Genomic DNA, 20,893 nt, shown 5'->3' with positions numbered 1-20,893 from the left:
TGTATATGCATATCTTAAAACATTATTTAATACATTTTCTGGCTTGAAGTGGAGGCTCTAGAAACACCTACACAAGGTTAAGCAATGAGGCCAAACAACTCTACATGATGTTCATTTTAGAAACAGGATTATAACTTTCACAAATCATTGTACTAAAATATTAACTCACCGTCTGCATACACATGAGAAAGCAGCAACAAAAAAGGAAACAAAACAAAAAGACAAAGCAATTATGGCTGCATGACAAAAAATACACAACATATCATGTTACTGTAGGCTAAGATGTAGACTACAATGAGGAAAATGCAAAAACATTTGCTCCAGAAATTGTTCTAATATAATTTTAACTAAAAGCAAATTCTGCGTTAATGAATGAAACTAAGAAAACAACACACTTAAGTTCTAGTTTAAAAAAACAATTGGTTTGGATCAGTTCTATGATTCAGTTCAGCTAAAAATGCAGTAGTCATTACAATTAGATCAATATGGGTATCTGTGGCTCTAATAATCTATATCTCCTACCTTTAAGTGCAATGACTTTGCTCGCAGGGTTCATGATGGCGCTGTCTGCAGAGATGGGCCTGCGGATGGGGGTGTTTGGGTCCGCCATGTCGATGATCACCACCTGTGCCTGTTCTCCGACCTTCTCCCGGATACAGATGAATTTATCCGATTCCATCGTCAGGGTGCTGAACCCGATGTTGGCCGGGTTGATCCCCAAATTTTGGAGCTAGGAAAATAAAAATTTTTGTTTAAATTTGATTGAAAACATTATACACAAAAGGATATATATATATATATATATATGATACAATTGTGATTAGGGATTACAATTCCCATTTTAAAAGTGTATACAAACAAGACCATGTCCTTTTCAAGAGCCATGCATGAAATCATTACACATGGGGATTATGTTACATTATATCATGTTTCACTCTGACCCTGTGAATTTTTATAAGAATTGCTCTTTAAGGAAAAATCAATGACTGTGTACTCCACATTACTGATTAAAATGGAATCAAGGCATCATTTACAAGGGGCACAACTACACCGACGAGTCACAACAAAGAACTTTGTTCCAAATGTAAAAGTGCTTTTGTAATCAATCACAAAGTTTCAGCAGTAGTGGTGTCTTTTGTAGCTTATGAGATTAACAATGATTTCTCACACACAAAAAAAGGCATAGGACCATCAAAACCTCCCTTTCCCCACTCCACTAAGCCAAACACATGCATTCACTGTCTGAAAAGGCCTTGAGGAATTTATCTCAGGGACACAGATACAAGAAACAGATACATTGGTTAACTAAGGGCCCGTCCACACTACTGCGTTTTCGTTTAAAAACGGAGACCTTTTGCTAGGTTTGCACCTCCCGTCCACACTAAAACGGCAAAAACGGAGACCCAAAACGGAGAAGTTTAGAAACGCTGCCGATCCGTTTTGAATGTCCGGAGGGCGTTTTAGTGTAGACGGGTCAAAACGGAGGACTTTAGAAACGATGACGTAGTAGAGGCTCACGCTCGGCTCTATGATTGGGTGTCATCAGTCATGGCGTATATCTTATCATTAGCTGTTGCACAAGTAAATTCTGCATTTTACAACACTATAACTGCCTACATGCGCCGGAGCGATTATTCGAGCGATCTGTGACAATTCCCGTGTGCAGCAGCGGCGTTGACCGTACATGGAGCGTCGGTTTGGGGTTGACCCAGAGCATGGTGGGATAATTTTATCAATGAAGTTGTGTTTACACCGGCACACACATGCCCAGTGTTGGTGAATGGTCAAGTGATCCGCGTTTTCAGTCGTTTTAATGTGGACGAAGATCAATTCTAATACGCAGCTAAAACGTTGGTGTGGACGGAGATCGTATTCGTTTTAATTATCCGTTTCTAAACTAAAACGCAGTAGTGTGGATGGGGCCTAAGTTACCTTACCATTGCAGTAACATTTTTTTAATTTTACTGTAAAATCACCCAATTTATGATTTTTGCACTTACAAACTTTGAATTAATGTATAATTTACAGAGAAAAACAGTAAAGGGACATTCTCAGAAGTCCCTTCATTTATTGGAAAATTGTTGCGAATCGGAAGTCACTAACAGGCTAACCTTTTTACAAGCACACAGCTACGCATCTGAAAAGATCAGAAGAGGAGAGACAAAAATACTTATTTAATAGAGCACTTGAACATCCACAGTTTCCCTCAATTACCTCAGATACAAAAACAGCAGGTCAGACTTTTTCTCGGCACAAGCCGCTCAACAGATAAAACAAGACAACATCAAATAACATCGAACACTGGCATATCTTGCTGATTATAGACCTTTCACCAAATAAAAGCACATAATAGTAATCACGTTTTAATTTCAGCTTTTAAAGGCTTACGGCCAATGGTTTTAATTTGATAATTAATATCAGTGGCATCTCTACCCAATAACGTTTCCTGTAGGGCCACATAGGAAACATACCAGGTAATACTCAACATTGATAAGGAACTCATATCCGCTAACGAAACATGTTTCAAAGAGGGTTTCAAGCTATTAAAAAGACACTATCTCAGGTCTTAACTAATAGACCTAAACCAACCATGACGAGACTCAGGTATCTGTCAATTAGAGACAAAAATAAAAAAGTCAGTGGGACGCCAGCTTAGCAGCACCACACCAGCTGCCTTAGAAGTCTGAGTCACCAAAGGCTCGGTCAGATAGACTGACCCTGAGATCGATGGAGAATAAGATCTGCACTTGCACACAGAGAAGCAGTGTGATTCTGCACACTAATAAATGCTGATCTTTCCTTGTAAATTAGTCTAATTCTAACTTGTCTGTCTGAGACAGCATGATTCACACCATGTGACTAAGCACCACATGTAGACGAGAAAATACAGAGACATCAAATCTGAAGAGACTTACGTTTGAAATGGGTTCAGAGAGGAGCAGAGGAGGAGGATTTAGTGTAGGAGACATCTTGACTTCAGGCATTTTCAACTAAACTGACAGCTGGTTCTGAAACAACTCTTCTAATACCAAGTCAGATGGCCAAAAAGGTGAAGTTGTAACTATTTCTGATGAGCAGCCAAAACCCAGCCTTGGTTTTTATCAGCCGCCAGACACATCTCGAATACCAGTGAGCTCAAACAGAGGTGGCAGTTGAGTTTGAGACAGAGACGTATCGCCAATCACGATTCTAATGTTGGAAACCGTGCACCAGCTGCCGGCACATTGAATTACGGAGATCAGAGCTGACAGCTGGACACACAGGGATGAGAATCCGTGGTCTTATGTAACATCACTTACAGCATTCAACGAAAGACTGTGACACAAATGAACCGTGACGCTGTACAGGAGGAGAGTCCTCTGTGACATTAAAAAAAAGCTTTCAATGGTTGGTGTTTAGCAGTTATTTGCCAATAGTGCCGGTATGCTCCCAAGACTATTTGTTTTGTCTAAAATCCACTTATGTTTTTGCTTTGCATTTTGAGCTGATAACAGTCTCAAAGAGCATAACTGAATTAAAGATGACTTGAAAGTACAAGGACAAATTTTAAGGATAAATTTGTCAGATGTTATTATTAACGCAATATTATTTACATAGTTATGCGACTACAAAGTCTATTATATGGCTTTGGAAAACTTGGAATATAGTGGATGATTTGTTTTCATTTAATTTTTTTATTTTTGGACAGGGACAACGTAAAATATACATTAACCTTAGAAAGGAGAGATGCATTTCACCAGGTTGTAGCACTTGTGCTAATTTCCACCTGTAACTTCCACTAACTTCCACCTGTTTGAACTACATTTAAGGTGGTTTTATGATAAGCACTTTTTGGAGCTTTGACAGCCTCTTATCCCAGCCCACTATTGAATTATATGGAATAAAACAGAGTGAACCTAAACCAGAACTACTTCTTTTGTGTTCTACAGAAGAACGAACGTCATAGGGGTTTAAGAAATCATGAGGGTGAGTAAACAATTTAAAAGTAAACAACATTTTTCATTTTTGGCTGAACAAACCCAAATTACAAGGGCCTTGGATATCTAATACAGAGTTTGTACACAAAATAATAAACCTTACTGACTGATAATTATTGTGAAGGGCAGCAGAGTTTTGTTCTTTAAGTTGCTAAACACTAAATTACTAAACTAAGTAGCCTAAATATTAACAAATACTAGTGTCAGTTGCCTTAAGCCAGCAATGAAATGCTGTATCTATGTCTCATGCTGCAGTTCTTAGGCCTAATCAAAGAACAGGAAATACATTTTCTAGGAAGAGCTCAACGGAATTTGCAGCAACATTTATCAATGGGTAACGGACGCCGACACACCCGAAGCAACACCCACATTCCTTTGTCATGTGGCACAGAAAGCCACATCATCACTAGCTACTAAGCAAGAAAAAATTAAATGAAAAGCATGAAAAATTAAAATAAAACCAAATTATATAATATATATATATATATATATTTTAAATATTAAATAAGCTAATTTCATGGCAGTTTAAAATTAGGTACAAATGATTATTACATATATTTAAAAAAGGAGATAAGGGATAAACAGACATAATTTATAGAAATATAAAATGAGTTAACATGCTAAAATAATAAAATACAAAATATTGCTACTGTGAGAACTGTAGCCTTCTCACGAACATTTCTGTGACCTTTCTTACTGCATCTCAAAGATGACATCACACATGATGACATCACTGCTGAGCAGGCGGTGCTGATTGGCTGAGGGGAAACTCTGCCATTCCAAGCTCTCATAACGCAATGAGAAACTGTGAAGCAAACGTAAGTGAAAGAGCACTCTCTGCTGTAGCGTCAGCCTCAGGCCAAGCGTGATTCATCCACAGCATGTACCTGCTGTTTGCTTCAGTGTCGTCACAGACATGCCCAGAAACTAACCCTCTTTCCCATTAGGTAGTTCATCACTGTCCAGCCTCCAAGAACATGCTGCGTAGCTCGAGAAACGGCTATTCGAAAATAGCTGGCCAGTCTCATCCACAGGAATCTCTGTTCTGTGCAAAGGGATGCGATATTGATTTTATCCTGGCAAGGAATTTAAATCAATAATTGCTAGGTGGTACAAGGAAAGCTGCTCTTTTTGTACCAGAAATAATTCAGTTCAGAGAAAGATATTGAAGGTGACTATTAATTTTAAAACATTAAGTCAGATATGCACAGGATCTGATATACACTACAGGTCAAAAGTTTGGACATGCATACTCATTGTTTATTAATTCCTAGAATAACAGACTATTCTTTGATCTTGTATCCAACTTGACAATGAAAAATAAAGCATTAGAGCATAAACTTTTCAAATGATTAGATGGAATTTCAATCAAGTGTCCAAACTTTTCAGTGGTAGTGTGCAGTTTGTACAGCATGGTAAACTCAAATAGCTGGCAATGGCATGTGTTCATTGACATAGACGGACACTGTAGCAAACCAAATGGAATTATCAAGCGTTTTTTTGAAAGCATTGACAATCTCTCCCCTCTCTGCTGGTGTATACTTGACTTCCCATTTTAGACTGTTTATTTTACAGTGGTTAGATAAAGATCAGAGTACTGATTTTTATCTATGTGAACAATATATTTGGCCAAAGTAACATGGCAAGTGTGCATCCAGCTACACCTACATTGAGCTAACTTGCAGAACATGGTCCCATTAGGACATTAAACTTGGCTCCCTGCTGGCACTTTCACTGGCCATCACCAGTGTGGCATTCCACATTAATTCTTAAGAACAAGCACAGACACTTGACTTGACAAGGTTAACTTGAGCGGTTGCTCTTTTATGCTGACCTAGAGTACTTTTGAAGTGTTCATGCTTTTAGCACATTTTGATGGCCGAGCTTTGCTTTCACAAATCAGGGAAAGTGAGAGAAACGTGTAAAACTTGAAGTGTCAAGAGCTTCTTTGGGTTTGCGCAGATAAATTCAGCACGCCGTTTAAAACAATGACTTTTTAAAGCTGTCAGCACATTTTATTCTCCAACCTCCTGTGCTCATTTAACCCCTTCCTTCACCGTCCAGGGAAATATGGCGCCTTGCTCAGCACAAACCCCTTGTGCCTTATGATAGCAGGAGGCTCGGGGAAGGATACACAATATGCTGAGGCTTGCACAACACTGCCATCGTCCTCCATAACAGGAAGCTGGGACCCATTGTGTAGAAAGCTAAATCAACATATTAAGAGCTGTGACCATATGACCAGAGGTGACATGTGACCAGCCTAGCAGGTTCAGTGTGAACAGCAGAGCGGGAAGTGAACGGGAAAGGGAATAGAAGGGATGAATCCTCTCCGCAATGAACTCCGAGTACAGCCAGTGCTGAGCAGTTCAAAATGGATAATGGATCTCCAGCTACATGAGACAGTCATGTGTGATCAGCAGGGTAGAGTTCAAAGATCAAATGCATTCACAAGGCTTTAAGGTAACGTATTAAACAGCATCACATAAAACACACGAAATCCCTCTGAAGATCACCTGACTTGACCCAGTATAATGCTTATATTACTCTTAAAACCAGAGTAATTCACTCAAGTGATCATCATCAAAATCAATGCACTACAGGTTATGAGAAACAACTAAAATCTTTCTGCACTGCACTGATAAGCAGTGCTAATGTGCACGGCCATGCATCCAGCATTCAATGAATTAAGGATTTTATACATTGCATTCGATTGAAACAGTCATTGGATGGGTTAGTTTGCATTGCTTTGGTAAGGCAATTGCAAAGAGATAAGTCTAAGAACATCTAACATATAGAGCTACTGCCCTTGTATTCATGAAATCATCTGGTAGTAAACTAAGTTTGCATTTAAACTGCAGGTCTTGAAGCCCAATTCCGATTTGTTGTCTATATCCGATTTTTTGAAGACCAGCTTACATCTTTTAAAAGTGAGCTGACACATATCCGATATCTGCATTTACACTATACACTTGGCGAAACAACCCAAGGTAGACATACTGACGCGAAAAAGCTTAGGCCAGAAAGGAAGTAAAAATGGCACAATTTGCAAAGGACGCAGACGAAATAATACAAGCTTTTGCTTTAAAAGGTGCTTTAAAATATATATTTCATAATATATTATGATAATTTTTTCATAATATATATATATATATATATATATATATATATAGTGTGTGTGTGTGTACTGTATAATTATTTTGTATATATAAATACACACACACATGCATGTATATATATATATATATGAAAAATGTGTTATTTATATATAAAATATTTATATATAATATAAATTATGTATAAATATATATACAGTATATACATTCAAATATTTCTTAAATATATACATGCATGTGTGTGTATTTATATATACAAAATAATTATACACAGTACACACACACATATATTATGGAAACACAAACTTATTTTGGATGCGATTAATCGCGATTAATCATTGCCCAGCACTAATTTCCACATATGAACGAGGCTTGAAGCCGATTGGAGAATATCAGAATACAAGTGCTTTTTCCTGCTTACCATTTGTCATATCCGATCCGTGCCACATTGGAGGAAAACAAATTTGGAATTGAGTCACTTGAACCATGTAATGTAAATGAGGCCTCAATGATTTATACGGAAAATTTCAATGACTAGACATCAGTTCTGCAAACATTAACATACCAATCATTATACTATTAATTTGGCATCTAACTTCTGTGCCTCAGATTTCACCGAAATAAGCAGCTCTACGATTCGGGATTACATGAGCAGGTTTTGTCTTTATGAAATGGATCCTATTCCTACTGACTCCTGTTGTACTCTTACCATTTGCTTCACTGGAAAAGTGCTGTTCCACATTTGCATTTCATGAAGTGAAAATAGCCTGAAGTCTCTTTTTGGTCCATTATGCTCTTTGCTTTTTTTTTTTTTTTTTACTCTCCTTGCGATCAGTATCCCAAAATCAGACAAAATTTGACAGGATATATAGAATGGCATGCATTTAAATCTGTCAGCCCGGAATCAAAATCCTGTTTGGTGCCAGTTGGATACTACAATTGCATTTGAGAATTAAATAATCAGTCAATAGCCAAAGTTTGCCACATTAATGACATCTAATCGTATCTAAACGGGTGGTTCTCATCCAAAATAAGCTGTGATGTGGACCAGACCTACACAAAACTATGACAAATGACACACACTGACTGTTACAGGCCTGACACTGTGCAAATATGATGTTAAATAATATCTAATTGATGTAGCAGTAGGACTGTTTGTCATATGACCTATGTCAAGGACACAGAAGCAACAATACATTTTAAAAAAATACCAAAATACTGTACACCCAAAATGAGACAATGGGGTAAGTTGCATTACAAGTATAATTGGTGACCAAAATGAGTTACTCCAATTAATTAACTGACTGAGACTAAGGGACTGAGAGCCTCAACTGAGATAGTATAAACAGATAAGAAGTGACAGCAATGCAATATATGAGTTTATTGCAATATATGAGTTTATTGCAAATAATGAACGGTTGCAGAGGCATCATGGGACCACACACGTCTATAGGTGGGGCATTTAACACCTGCTACCAGGTAATCTCGACACCTCAATCAAAAACCTGTCTTATTACATTATAATAGGCCAGGGAACCGTGTATAAAACAAGACGGAATCTCTTCGATCATATAAGTTACAGTGATTCGTTTCAACAAATAAAAGAGTCTGTTTATTCTAAGTTTTCCTCGGTAGATGTTTATTTAAATTTATATATATATATATATATATATATATATATATATATATATACACATACACACACGAGGACACAACCAGAGGCCAAGACAGCTGACCAGTGTAGATAAGCCCTGTGACTGCAAATCTCAATATATTCTCAATACAATCACTTTAATCTTCCTGCCATAAATCATTTCCAAGCTAACTTACGTTATAGTTTCAATAACGTTACACTACATTCGAATAATTTTGCCAAACCCCTCTGAAATTTCGAAGAATTATGACCAAAAAGGCTGTCTGGGAAGGCAGATCACTAGATTGATTGTGTGTGTGTGTGTGTGTGTGTGTGTGTGTGTGTGTGTCACAACCAGTATTTAATATTCAGCTGGATAACACCGACCGTAGCTAAGCTAACTCCCCTGCTACTTACTACAGCTACTGGTGGGAGGTCATATTCATCAGGGAATGGGTTACTACGTCTGTTTATAAAAATAAAATAAAACACTGACGTTTTCACAACAATCGCATGATAAAATAAACGAGACCCTCATTTGAAGATGTTTCAAAGTCCTTACCTGCAGGTGCTCCTGGAATCTGATGGGCAGGATTTGAGCCATGATGATGGTGGTTTCTCTTCGCTTGCCTCTCTAATTCCTGCTATTATTTCTGCCTAATCTAAACTACTCCAGAGCCGAGAATGAATGGAGGTGGTCTTGTGTATTTTGGGGGGGCAGATGAACCGGGAATGTGTTAGGTTTCTCTAGTCGCCCGTTGAATGTAAATGAGGCGCTTCAACTCCAGAATGTCAACCGCCGCTGAGAGGAACTCTAGAAACCTGCAATGGCGGCGGAACCCGTCCGGTGGAGAAACGCACCGGAAAGAGACGTAGATCTCAATGGAGGCGGAGGGATACGAACACTGCGGAGAAGAGGGATTTTAGTTTGTTTGACAATAAAATGTTAGTAAGATACACGAAGGGATATTGCGATTGTGTTATAAATGTTTTTCTTAACATGGGAGAACTTAATAAGATAAGTTTGAGCGTAAAGGCTGAGGGTACTAGTTCTTTGCGAATCGCCCTTTGCTTTTTTGCCACATCATTCGTCCTCGTGAATTGACGTCAGTTCCGATATTATTTTTTCTTATGTTTTATTTGTATATTACAGGCAGGGGCGTTTCTAGGCTTTCATCAGTACTGGGGAACGGTAGCCTACTTAAAGTGCTTGCGTGTATTTAGTAGCAGCTATTATGTTTTGATAGTCTTTTGGTAGGAAAATTCAGTACAGTCGTTTTCAATGCAGGTGTTGAACTTTATAAAGATATTCTTCATCGCAGGCCATTTAACAGTATGATTTATTTGCAGGTTTGTAAATAAATTGCTATTTCAGTATTTGTGTTCAACGTATCTCATGTTTTGCTGAGTGAAAAACCCACTCCGAACGATTCAGTGTACGAGAGACATGTCCGAATCATTCAAACTGAATGGCGCTGTTTCTGTTTGCCGAACGATTTGACCAAATTATAGAAAAGAACCGACTCAAGAGAATTTGCTAATCGTGGCGCTAGTTTTAGAAAATTAAGTTGGAGAACATGTTTTATTTACTTGACTGCCAAGATTATATTTATTATTTGTAATATGTGCATTTGTTTTTGCAAAAACAGCATTTAATTACTAGTTCAAATACTGAATCAATTATTTGAAAAAAATGCGCACATTAAACATATATAATCACACAGAATTGTTCATTAATCTACCATAAATGTGCATAGAAAATGTGCAATCATAAATCTTTGTAATTCCAGAAAGTAGATTGATGCTGTAGAAAACACTTTAATATGATATTAAGGAGTATAATGCAATTTGTAATATAACTAATGAAGCACAAATAATTAAGAACAATACACTGTGACAGCAAACGGTTTTCCCAAGCACCTGGTGCATATTGGATGCACACTATTGTAATGTGTAACAGACAAGGGTGTGGGGAAAAACTAAATTAATTTGTTGGTCAATTCCTTTCGAGTCTGTATTGGGCTGGGGCTGATAGCCATGAATTATAGTCATTTCCTCTTAATCTTGGCCAGAGTTTGTGAACAGTTAGCTCTGCTCAGAGGAAGGTGTGGCCAGCATAGTGAACTTGTTGATCTGAGTTGTAAAAACACTTCTGTACTACTTGTGTCCATGTAAAATTCCATACACCACAAAATAAAGTAGTACTGCTTGATAAAACGAGCTTAAAATAACCAAGTACTATAAAACAATACTGCAGTTCTATGCTACTAGAAAACAAGTTAAAGATTTTGTACACCTAGACCTTGCTGCCTGTTCCCTATTTAAAGATAGTTAAATTCTATTTCGTACTGCCACCTAGTGTTTTTCTAACAAAACTACAAAAACAACAGTTACATCAAATAACCAAAACCATTTTATATTACTTGAAAATGTTTTTTAATGTTATACATAATTTAAGTGGTCTAAGCAATACATAATACTCAACTGTGAATAAATAAAACATTTGGTCACTGAAAATATCACACACAAAAAAACATGATTTAAAGTGTTATCAAATGATCCCATATAACAAATACAGTACATATTTCATTATCATTAAAATTGAAATACTTGAAATATTACTAATCCAATATGTACGAAGTTTACCTTATACATGTTTTATTACAAATAATCTAAAGTGCAAACAGTTACTGTTATCTTTCTTTAAAAAATAGACCAGTCACAAATTCCAAAAACAGTGACAGAACTACAAAAATACACTTAAAAAAATTTGGTCAGTCATCTTAGTGGTAACTTCAAAAAACACTTTTAAATGGAACACCCCTCACATTGACACCAATGAACTAACATACTGTAGTAACAGTGGTCACTGAAGCTGGTGTACAAAGTTGGAAGGGCTGCCCCAGTAGCCATGCTTGCTGCGGTAACCCTGTTGGACCCAGCTGTGCGGTTTAAAGGAATGGTTGGGTCTGCAAGGGGGACGGATCATGTAGTGTGGCCGCTGAGGGTAATGCCCTTTCCCTGGGCCGAATTTCTTTCTTGGTAGAGGATTCCATACTGGGGCACTGGCATATACAAGCTTTACAAAAGAAAGAGATGACAAGAAATTGATAGAAACAATGGTTACATACATGTGCATTATATTTCCCTGATAAAAGTGAAATTTCCCTTCAAAAGACTACTACAATTCATCCAAATAGCTCCATTTTTTAACTAAATGTATAGACAAATTTGGTAAAATCCAAAATCCTTCAGCTCTAATATTTGCCTCAAAGTGGTGAGCCATGACCAATCTTTGCTTGCCAAGACTGAGATGCCCCCTTTATACCCAAAAACAATATCCTCAACTATTACCAATTCACCTACTGTTTCAAAAACAGTTTAACTTGGATATTCAATAAGCTTTTCACTTTTATTTTGCATCCGTCCCAACTTTTTTGGAGTGTTGCAGCCATCAAAATTTGTTTATATTTACAAAATACAATTAAGTTGTTCAGTGAAAACATTGGAAATCTTTTATTTGAACTTTTGTCAGTTAAATAAAGTTGAAAGAGAATTAACAAATCACAGATTCTTATTTTTATTGCATTTTACAAAATGTCCCTACTTTTTAGGATTTAGGTTTGAAGACAGTCCATACAAGTAAATGTGATTAATAACCTACAATACCGTTCAAGTTTGGGATCAGTGAGTTTTAATTAATACTTCTACTCAGCAAGGTACATTAAATTGCTAATATTTATGTTACAAAAGATATAAATTTCAAACAAATGCTATTCTTTTGGACCTTCTATTTATAAGAATCCTGACACACACAAAAAGTCTCCACCAAAATATTAAGCACAACTGTTTTCAACACTGAAAATATTAAGAAATGTTCTTGAGCACCAAACCAGCATATTAGAATGATTTTTGAAGGATCATGAGACATTGAAGACTGGAGTAATGATGCTGAAAATTCAGCTTGGCATCACATTTTTAAATATTATAACAAAAAATATATATTTTAAATGACAATAACAACAATAAAATAATATTTCACAAAATTACTATTTTTAATTATTAATTTTTGATCAAATAAATGTCATTTGGTAAGCAAACTTCTTTCAGAAACAGAAGAGAAAAAAAAACACATACCAACCAACCCCAAAATGTTGAACAGTACTGTGCCTATGGCAATCAAGGCAATACAAATACATTTAAGACATTGTACCTGGTATGGAGAGTGGTTGTAGAGAGGTGGGTTGTACTGGAGCTCTCTGCAGGTGGTGTCCTCATCCGAGGAAGATCCAGAGTGGTAATCCGACGTTACCCTCTCCACAGCGCTCGTCACTTTCTTTGTCACATCCTCTTTATCATCATCGTCATCACTTGAGAAGGTGGCCACAGTGAAACCATGATTCCTCTCGCCATACCTGCAGCCATTTCAGAAGTAAAGATTTCTATCATATTTGAGCAACATACAGTACAGTTTAGGGCTGTATTCAACCAAAGAAAATCTTGGTCGACTGAAGTCCTGACATTTTCTACTAAAAATCGACTAAAATCGACGTTAGAAAAAAAAACGTTAAATTAATTAGCTGCGCACAGTGCGCAGTACTTGGTAGCCTTGCTGTCCGCCTAAATGAATTATAAAAAAACTAGTAGGCTATTTGCAGTATATTAAATCGTTTTTGACCGAATTATTTTGCACTGAAATGAGTCTGACACACGAGTCTGTCAGCTCTGACAGCGTTGCATCACGTGCACCTTTGCAATATCATAGCCTATGATTTCCGAAGATAGTACTATGTTGTCAACTAGTAATATCATCACACGAACTGTTGAGGAATATGCAACATAATTTAGACAATTATTTTTGTCATATGTTATAACTGTCAGACACTATCATTTCAGCCGCTCTGTGCATGTCCTCGCACAGGCTGAACATAGAGATCAGCTTCGCGGCTGAGACACGAATAGACTATAAACTTAAAGCTTTTACTCTTAATAAACACACTTTAATTAAAAAAAAGAATATTTATTAAACAAACCAGATCAAGAGCAGAAACGAAATAAAGTGCATAACTGAAAAATAAAGCATCTTAGGCTCAAAACTAACACAAACAGTCGGCACAGCGCAATTGCGCATTAGGCTCCAAACAAAAAATAAAAAAGTTAGGTTATCACACTAAAACATTGAAATATGCAAATTCTGATTTGTTCATATAGCCTACTCAAAACAGACAGGGCAAGCTAACGCAGACAAGTGAGCTTACCACTTTTAGATGATATGTCATTTTTGTCGTCGAGGTGTGGTTGCTTGCACACTTTGCATTCGACCTTTTTTCCAGTTATCAATTTTAACAAAATGCTGCCACACTGTCGATTTCTTTGTTGTTGACATGTTAGAAGAGGACTGACTATTAAACGCTCTCACAATTAAATAAATAATATTCAGCATCAAACCTTATAGCCTACTTATCGTTCTCTCGTGGGTTGGGCTAATCCAAAAAAGGTGAAAACAAGGGGGTGTTCTGAAGACAGACTGTTACCTGTGAAACAAGGGTACTCTGAAAACACCCCCATTAGCAGTTAGTGCTTTCCACCTGATGAAATGAGCGCGCCTCAGCGCGGCAAAACCATTTTTTACAGTCTATGGGCAAAACTGATGAAATGAACGCGGGGAAAAAATCGACCAATCAGAATTTTGGTCGAACCAGAACGTATCGACCAATTAATCGACTAGGACAATACAGCCCTAGTACAGTTGTAAATAAATAAGTAGAAAAACTCACCTACAGCACACCTCTCCAGGGTCGACCCAAAGCGTGAGTTCCTTGGGCAGGCCAAGGTCTTTATACTGCACTCCACTCTCAGCACATGCTCTGAGCAATTCAGCATCCTCTTTATGGAAGCGGTTCACTCTGATGCACCTGCACAGGATACATTTATAGCTCATTTTAACATGTGAAGCATCACATACATCCTGAACTTCTGACTAGATGTGAATCTAAAGAACATGGGAACTAGGATGTCACTGCACAGTAGAGTTCTGCACGGGCTTTAAACTGAAGCCCGAACCCGGCCCGTACCCGCGATCATTTAACCCGATCCGACAATTACATTTACATATTAAGCCCGAACCCGACGTCCATTCTGTTTCTCACAGCAAATACCATTTTTTCACGTCTGCTGTCTGTCTGTATTGTGACTGAAATAGCGCGCGAGAGCGGTAGCACATGCGCAAAACAGTTTTGTCATATAAATGATATGATAAAATAAAACAAATAATTTATAAAAATTATATTTATATATATATATATATATATCATTATCATTATATTTGAGAGAGAGAGCCTGTGTGTATGCACATATTGCACATCTGCGCACGTATGTAGCCTACTTTCTCTCTCTCGCGTGCCGGTCACCACAGCAAGCAGGCAAAGCACACGGCACGCAAACTATATATAGCCTATTTAGTTTTTCTTAGTTAAACCCGAACCCGACCCCGAGGCTGTTCATTAAACATTAACCCGAACCCGACCCGAACCCCGTCGGGCTCCGGTCGGGTAGCAGACCTCTACTGCACAGTACTGCTTATCAGACTGCTGTACCTGAATGCTTGGCCCTTGCTGGGGTTGTCTGGATACCAATGACCCTTGTACTTCTCCTGTAGTGCTACAGTTAACCGCTCCACAAACAGGTCCAACTTGTCTGCTTCCAACTTCTCAGCCTTCTTTATCAACCGCTTCAAGAAAAACACCACCGCAGCTATTTCTTTCTTCATCGTTAGCTGTTCAGCTGAAATTCAGGTCCAACTTCTGTGAATGTAAATACAGAGACTTAATTAAATATTAAATAAATACCACAACACCACCCTGTGATAAGGCATTTTATTTATTAAATAATAAAACAATTAAATAATAAACACAAACCATTTTAGTATTATTATTATTACTACTAATAATAATAAATAACATAAAATAATTGTAAAAAATGAATTAATAAATAAGAGATGAAAGATTTTTTTTCCCCAATAGCAGACTTCCTATTACTGTTAGGTCAGGTTTCTTTCTAAACCACCAACATCAATCTACGCATGTAACGTTACCTAAAACATAAGCTCCTAAGATGTTGGCTGTCTATGAACATTTAACCCTAGAGAGAGAGAGCGAGCAAGTGATTAACACAAAGCTGGGCGGTAAGACGGCGGGACAGAACAGCAGGATGGCGCGCTAATACATCACGACCGTTTGAAAAACAAAACCATGACAGAAATGACCATTCGTTTATGGAACTTAATAGCATCACCTCAATCTTATTTTTTAGACTGCATTACATTTTCATAGTTATTGTATAATATATACTTTTAAATTCCCGAGTATTATATCCAAATATAATAATATCCAAATATTATCTAGACTCTAGAAAAAACAAACGTCATATTTAAAAAACCTATAAATTCCTTAATCAGTCTCGAATATATATTTAAAAAATAACATATTTTAGAATACTAAAACTTGTTGTTTTACCGGTAGTTTCCCAACTAGACGACGTGAGCAACACGAGCTAACGGCAGCGGTCTTATTTAAAATGTCATATTAAAACTATACTCCTTCCATTTTGAATAAATATTGAAATAATTATTACAAACTGAATCCAGCAAACGTTATCTGTAGCCTAGCCGAGGTTAACGTGGCCTCGGCTCGATTCCATTTTCAGTTGGCTTTTCTGACAGTTTTCTTTAAAAACATTAATTTCAAATTATTTTATGTAATATTTGGAGCATAAAAACATTTTACTTCCATGCGAGTTCGCTACATCACTACAAACAGATATACTGACCGTGTTTTCCTTTCATCCACATGTGGCCAACTCCTGCTGCCCGTCTGGCGCCCTCACAACACACTTCCAGATCTGCTCCGCGCGAATACGTGGTGTGACGTGACTTTGTCTTGTGCGCATGCTTACAGGAAATGATTCATGAGTCGATTCTTTTGATTCACGAAACGATTTATTCAATCATTGATTGGCAGAGTGTGGAGAAGAAGAGCTGAGCACTGAGCAGCACACATACTGTCTATGGTAAATGGATGCAGGGTGGAAGTTTCTTTTTTTTTCTTTTTTTTTACACCAATCGAACAAAGTAATCAAATGATAAGTAGGCCTATGCCATATTTCATATTTCTGGGGGAACGGAAATGATCAAGTAAAGTCTGGTGTCCTGTCACATATGACAATGAGAACTGTGGGCAGTTTTATAAATTGGACAATGGCGCCATCTAGCTTGCAAAGTGGTGCTTGATGAACTGATAAACTCGTGAACTTGTGACAGCCTGACAGGGTCTCTGTGTTGTGAAAATTTGACCTGTCCATTTAGAATGACTATTGCTACCTTTAATTTCAACATGAGTAGCACATGTTGTCAGAAGGGACATATCTATATCAGGGTATCCACTGCAGTCATAATGAAAGTGCTAAACTTGTGTTGCACATGTCAACAGGAAATACCTATCAGGATGTAGCTACTCTCACCTCACTTCATACACTTCATTATCACAAGGACAGAATAATATTGCAACCTGGATTGCAGGGAATTTACTAGAACTAAAAACACCACGCAGGACTTTGTGTAGGGTTATTGAATTAAGTCAAGTCACCTTTATTTATATAGCGCTTTTTACAATATTGTATCAAAGCAGCTTCACAGTGATATGAAAATAATACAACAAAGTTTGTTTCTAGAAGAAAATTGCATCATCGTCCACCTTAAGTAAGGCAGATCAATAATATTGTTGAATATTAAATTAAATGTCCCCAACTAAGCAAGCCAAAAGCCAAGGCAACAGTGGCAAGGCACCAAAACTCCACCAGGTGACAGAAGGGAGAAAAAAACCTTGGGAGAACCCAGACTCAGTCGGGGGCCAGTTCTCCTCTGGCCAACGAACGAAGTGTGTATGATTATGATTCAGGCAGCATTACAGGTCAGAAGTCAGATTGCATCAGAATATTTATCAGAATTAAAAGAAAATGGAAATGGGAACGGTGGTTCTGGAGCTTCATAGGTTTTCAGACATGGTTAAATTTAGTGATTTTACTGAGAACTTGCTAAAACTGGCTAAAAACTTGCTCCACCCCAGATAAAATCAGATTGACCAATATTGCTTGAGAATTGAATAAATAAATAAATAAATAAATGACACAAATCATGGTTTTAAACTGTATTTGCACAAGCTATGGCTCACTGGAATAACAAATCAGTATTGTGGAGGTGACTGTTAGCTGGATGATGATCACTCAGAACTGAATACACCACCTCAGTCTTCAGTTCAGAGTGCAGGATGAGCTCAGATGGGACACTGACCTCTACAGGCTGTTGACAGGATCTCCATGGACAACCTTTAGAAGAGATTATTGATGCAAAAAAATCTGATCAATGATGTTCATATTGATGAAAACACGAGGAAGGCGTTTTGTTAAAGATAAGATTATATTTTAAACTCAATGACATACTCACACATTACTGCGATGATCAGGAGGACAAGAGTCAGCAGTGCAGAGATGAACAAAACTATCCAAATATGACAGTCTATAAAATATGATTATTGAAGTCATTATGTATTCTTCTGATGTTTCTATACAGAATAAAAAGATGTATGTAATGTGTAATACCTCTAAACCTCCCTCTGTTCTCATAACAGTCAGCAGGAGGCAGGTGGAGAATCATTGGTTGGCTCAGGGATGAGTGATTTACCCAACACGAGTAGTTTGTACAGTCAGATACCTTCAAATATGAATGGAGGGTGAATGATTCATCTGGGTTGGTTTTGTTAATGTTGTATGTGAGAGAGACGTTCTGAAATCCTCCATTTCTCATCCACACCTGCTCTACAGCAGAAGGGTAAAACCCCTCAGAGAGGCAAAGAATCGTGTGACATCCATCCGAGGTTCTTACATGTGACACAGACACATTGGGGTGTGCTATAGTAAATATAAGAGTTATTAGTAAAAAGCTCATGTATTAGGAGCAGATATTTGTCCCAGTTATATGATATACACTCAAGTCACTATGATTTCTGATTCTACTCATAATAAACTTACCAATCACTTGAACAAATGTTCTTTCTTCACCCAAAAGCTCAGAAGGAGGTGGTATGGTTCTTGTCACAACACATATGTAAGTGCCAGTATCATTTATCTGCAGATTTGATACCTCAAATGACATTTCCTCAGTCTTTGGAATAAATCTAATGTGTTCTTTACATGAGTGATGTATCAATGAATTGTTACTCTTCATTAATGAACACAGTTTATTATTAGTTTTCAGTTCCACTGTGAAACATTTAGTGTCACTTGATGGTTTGTATTTACAACTGATATTGACTGACTTTCCTCGATGAACAGTCTGAACTGAGGTGCCATTGAATTCTGAATCTCCACCTATAACAACTGAAAAAGACAATAATAACAATGTTTTAGTTATCACTAATCAGTTCACTAGATTTCATTTAAAATAATATTAATTAAATACAAATAATTAATTATAAATAAATATTTATATTAAATATAAATATTGTATAATATTTAAAAGAAAATGTTCAAATTAAAATACCAACCAGACAGAAGCATCCATACACATGTGGTCACAGAGTTACACTTTGATGACATCTAGAGAAAACAGAAAGTGGAATATTGATATCCCAGTTTTGAACAGAAATAAACTTTATAGCAGGGTAAACTTCTACTGGCTGTAGAATGAAAGATCATAGCAAATATTATTTTTGTTTTTCCATTTGCCCCAACTGCAAAAAAAAAAGAAAAAGAAAAAAAGAAAATAATTCGATTGCGTTTGCACGACTCTTCGACAGAATCACTGTAAAAAAAAAAAAAAAAATCCCCCTAATTCAACTTAATAACTTAAGTTCAGTTGCTGCCTTAAGTATTTAAGTATAATCAAATTTGAATTTTAATCAACTTTAAAAAAAATCTTGTCTAGTTACCACTTAAAAACAAAATTGAAGTTGGTTCAAATATTTTGATGAGTTGAAAAGTAATGGAAAAACATGTTATCATGAATTTTTAAGAACAAAAGAACAATAACTTTTCAAGAACAATACAGACTATAAAGATCAGTTACTCTTTACTCTTTCACAATTTAGTGTCTGTGTAATACTACACAAATTGTAGAGTTGTCAATATACAAAATATATACAAATAGATTTACAGTGTTAATTATTTCAGAAATGCATCTAATTTGTAAACATGAGTTAATGCATTAGCTAATAATAAATGAGCAATATATATTTTTACAGCATTTGTTAACCTTTGTTAATGTTATAAAATGTTTTATTAAAAAATATATTTTAAAAAAATTTGTTCACAGTGCATTAACTAACAGATACAACTTTTGGTACAAAAAGAAATTAAGTTTTGTTTTCAATTGTTAGTTCATGTTAACAATGAAACCAAAGTGTTATTAAAATATTTGGACAGAACACCACGATTGACCAATCAGACTTATGCCAGAGAGCCACACAATAAGCAGTTTGTAAATTATACATTTGCAAGACTACATATTTGATGTGAATTTGCTGTATAGCTCGCAAAATGGCACATATAGAGTACTTTAGAGCAAAACAAGTATTGTTTCAGTTAATTCAACAGTTTAAACAAAAGTCGATAAAAGTTAACAAATTCACCAGCAACACAAAATTCCTCTTATTATAATGTTTTTCCATTGATACGGTCAGTTTATACTGATCTTGTATGTATTACAAAAATTCCCATGTTCTCACCTTGTCATTTTTCAGAGATTGCATCCTCTTTTGTATTTTTTATTTTTTTTTGCAGATATCTGTTAACAATGGTGCAAATGAAGAAGTTGGTCTGCGGTGGTGCCGTAAAGTCAGAAACAAGCTCAATCAATCTGACTGAGGCAGTCTGACATACAGTAGGCCTACTCAGTTGTGTGTGTGTGGAAGAGAAACAAATTAAAGAAAAAAAAAAAAAAATGTATCTAACACTCCTAGATTCTGTCATCAAGCGAGAAGCCAATCACAACTGTTTTCTTCTTTTAGGCCTTCATTGATTGGATGGCACCCATATAAAAGTGTTGCAAGGGTCTGAAACCAACTCGGGGTTTAGTTTTATAAAGAAGAAACATTATGACCTGCAGTTGCAGTGAC

General features: G+C 36.6%; 3 protein-coding genes across 4 annotated transcripts in view; all 3 read right to left on the bottom strand.

Moving 5' to 3' along the window:
• Positions 1-9,592, bottom strand: part of cltca (clathrin, heavy chain a (Hc)) — a 35,761-nt gene extending 26,169 nt beyond the window's left edge. Inside the window, exons 1-2 of the mRNA XM_056247636.1 lie at positions 9,289-9,592; positions 523-730 (exon numbers count right to left, since the gene is read on the bottom strand). Of these exons, the coding sequence (XP_056103611.1) occupies positions 523-730; positions 9,289-9,330 (250 nt within the window). The 5' untranslated portion in view covers positions 9,331-9,592. The remainder of the gene's footprint in view (positions 1-522; positions 731-9,288) is intronic.
• Positions 9,593-11,149: 1,557 nt separating this feature from the next.
• Positions 11,150-16,694, bottom strand: btg3 (B-cell translocation gene 3). Its single transcript, XM_056247630.1, has 5 exons — positions 16,554-16,694; positions 15,323-15,529; positions 14,504-14,641; positions 12,940-13,141; positions 11,150-11,805 (listed from the first exon to the last, which is right to left on the bottom strand). The coding sequence occupies exons 2-5, from the start codon at positions 15,493-15,495 to the stop codon at positions 11,593-11,595; spliced, it is 726 nt and encodes a 241-aa protein (XP_056103605.1). The 5' UTR covers positions 15,496-15,529; positions 16,554-16,694; the 3' UTR covers positions 11,150-11,592.
• A 1,078-nt stretch (positions 16,695-17,772) lies between these two features.
• On the bottom strand, positions 17,773-19,150 carry LOC130082726 (major histocompatibility complex class I-related gene protein-like). Of its 2 annotated transcripts, none has more exons than XM_056247581.1 (4): positions 18,810-19,150; positions 18,381-18,596; positions 18,226-18,279; positions 17,773-18,107 (listed from the first exon to the last, which is right to left on the bottom strand). In XM_056247581.1, the coding sequence occupies exons 1-4, from the start codon at positions 19,003-19,005 to the stop codon at positions 17,950-17,952; spliced, it is 624 nt and encodes a 207-aa protein (XP_056103556.1). In that variant the 5' UTR covers positions 19,006-19,150; the 3' UTR covers positions 17,773-17,949. The 2 variants fall into 2 exon arrangements, with proteins under 2 accessions (XP_056103556.1, XP_056103555.1); XM_056247580.1 differs by having other exon boundaries at positions 17,935-18,107; positions 18,381-18,689.
• Between the last annotated feature and the right edge of the window lie 1,743 nt (positions 19,151-20,893).

The sequence above is a fragment of the Rhinichthys klamathensis genome, unplaced genomic scaffold (assembly GCF_029890125.1).
Source record: "Rhinichthys klamathensis goyatoka isolate OS25496 unplaced genomic scaffold, OSU_Roscu_1.1 h1tg000050l_1, whole genome shotgun sequence".
NCBI lineage: Eukaryota > Metazoa > Chordata > Actinopteri > Cypriniformes > Leuciscidae > Rhinichthys > Rhinichthys klamathensis.
This window is presented reverse-complemented; position numbering and strand designations above follow the sequence as displayed.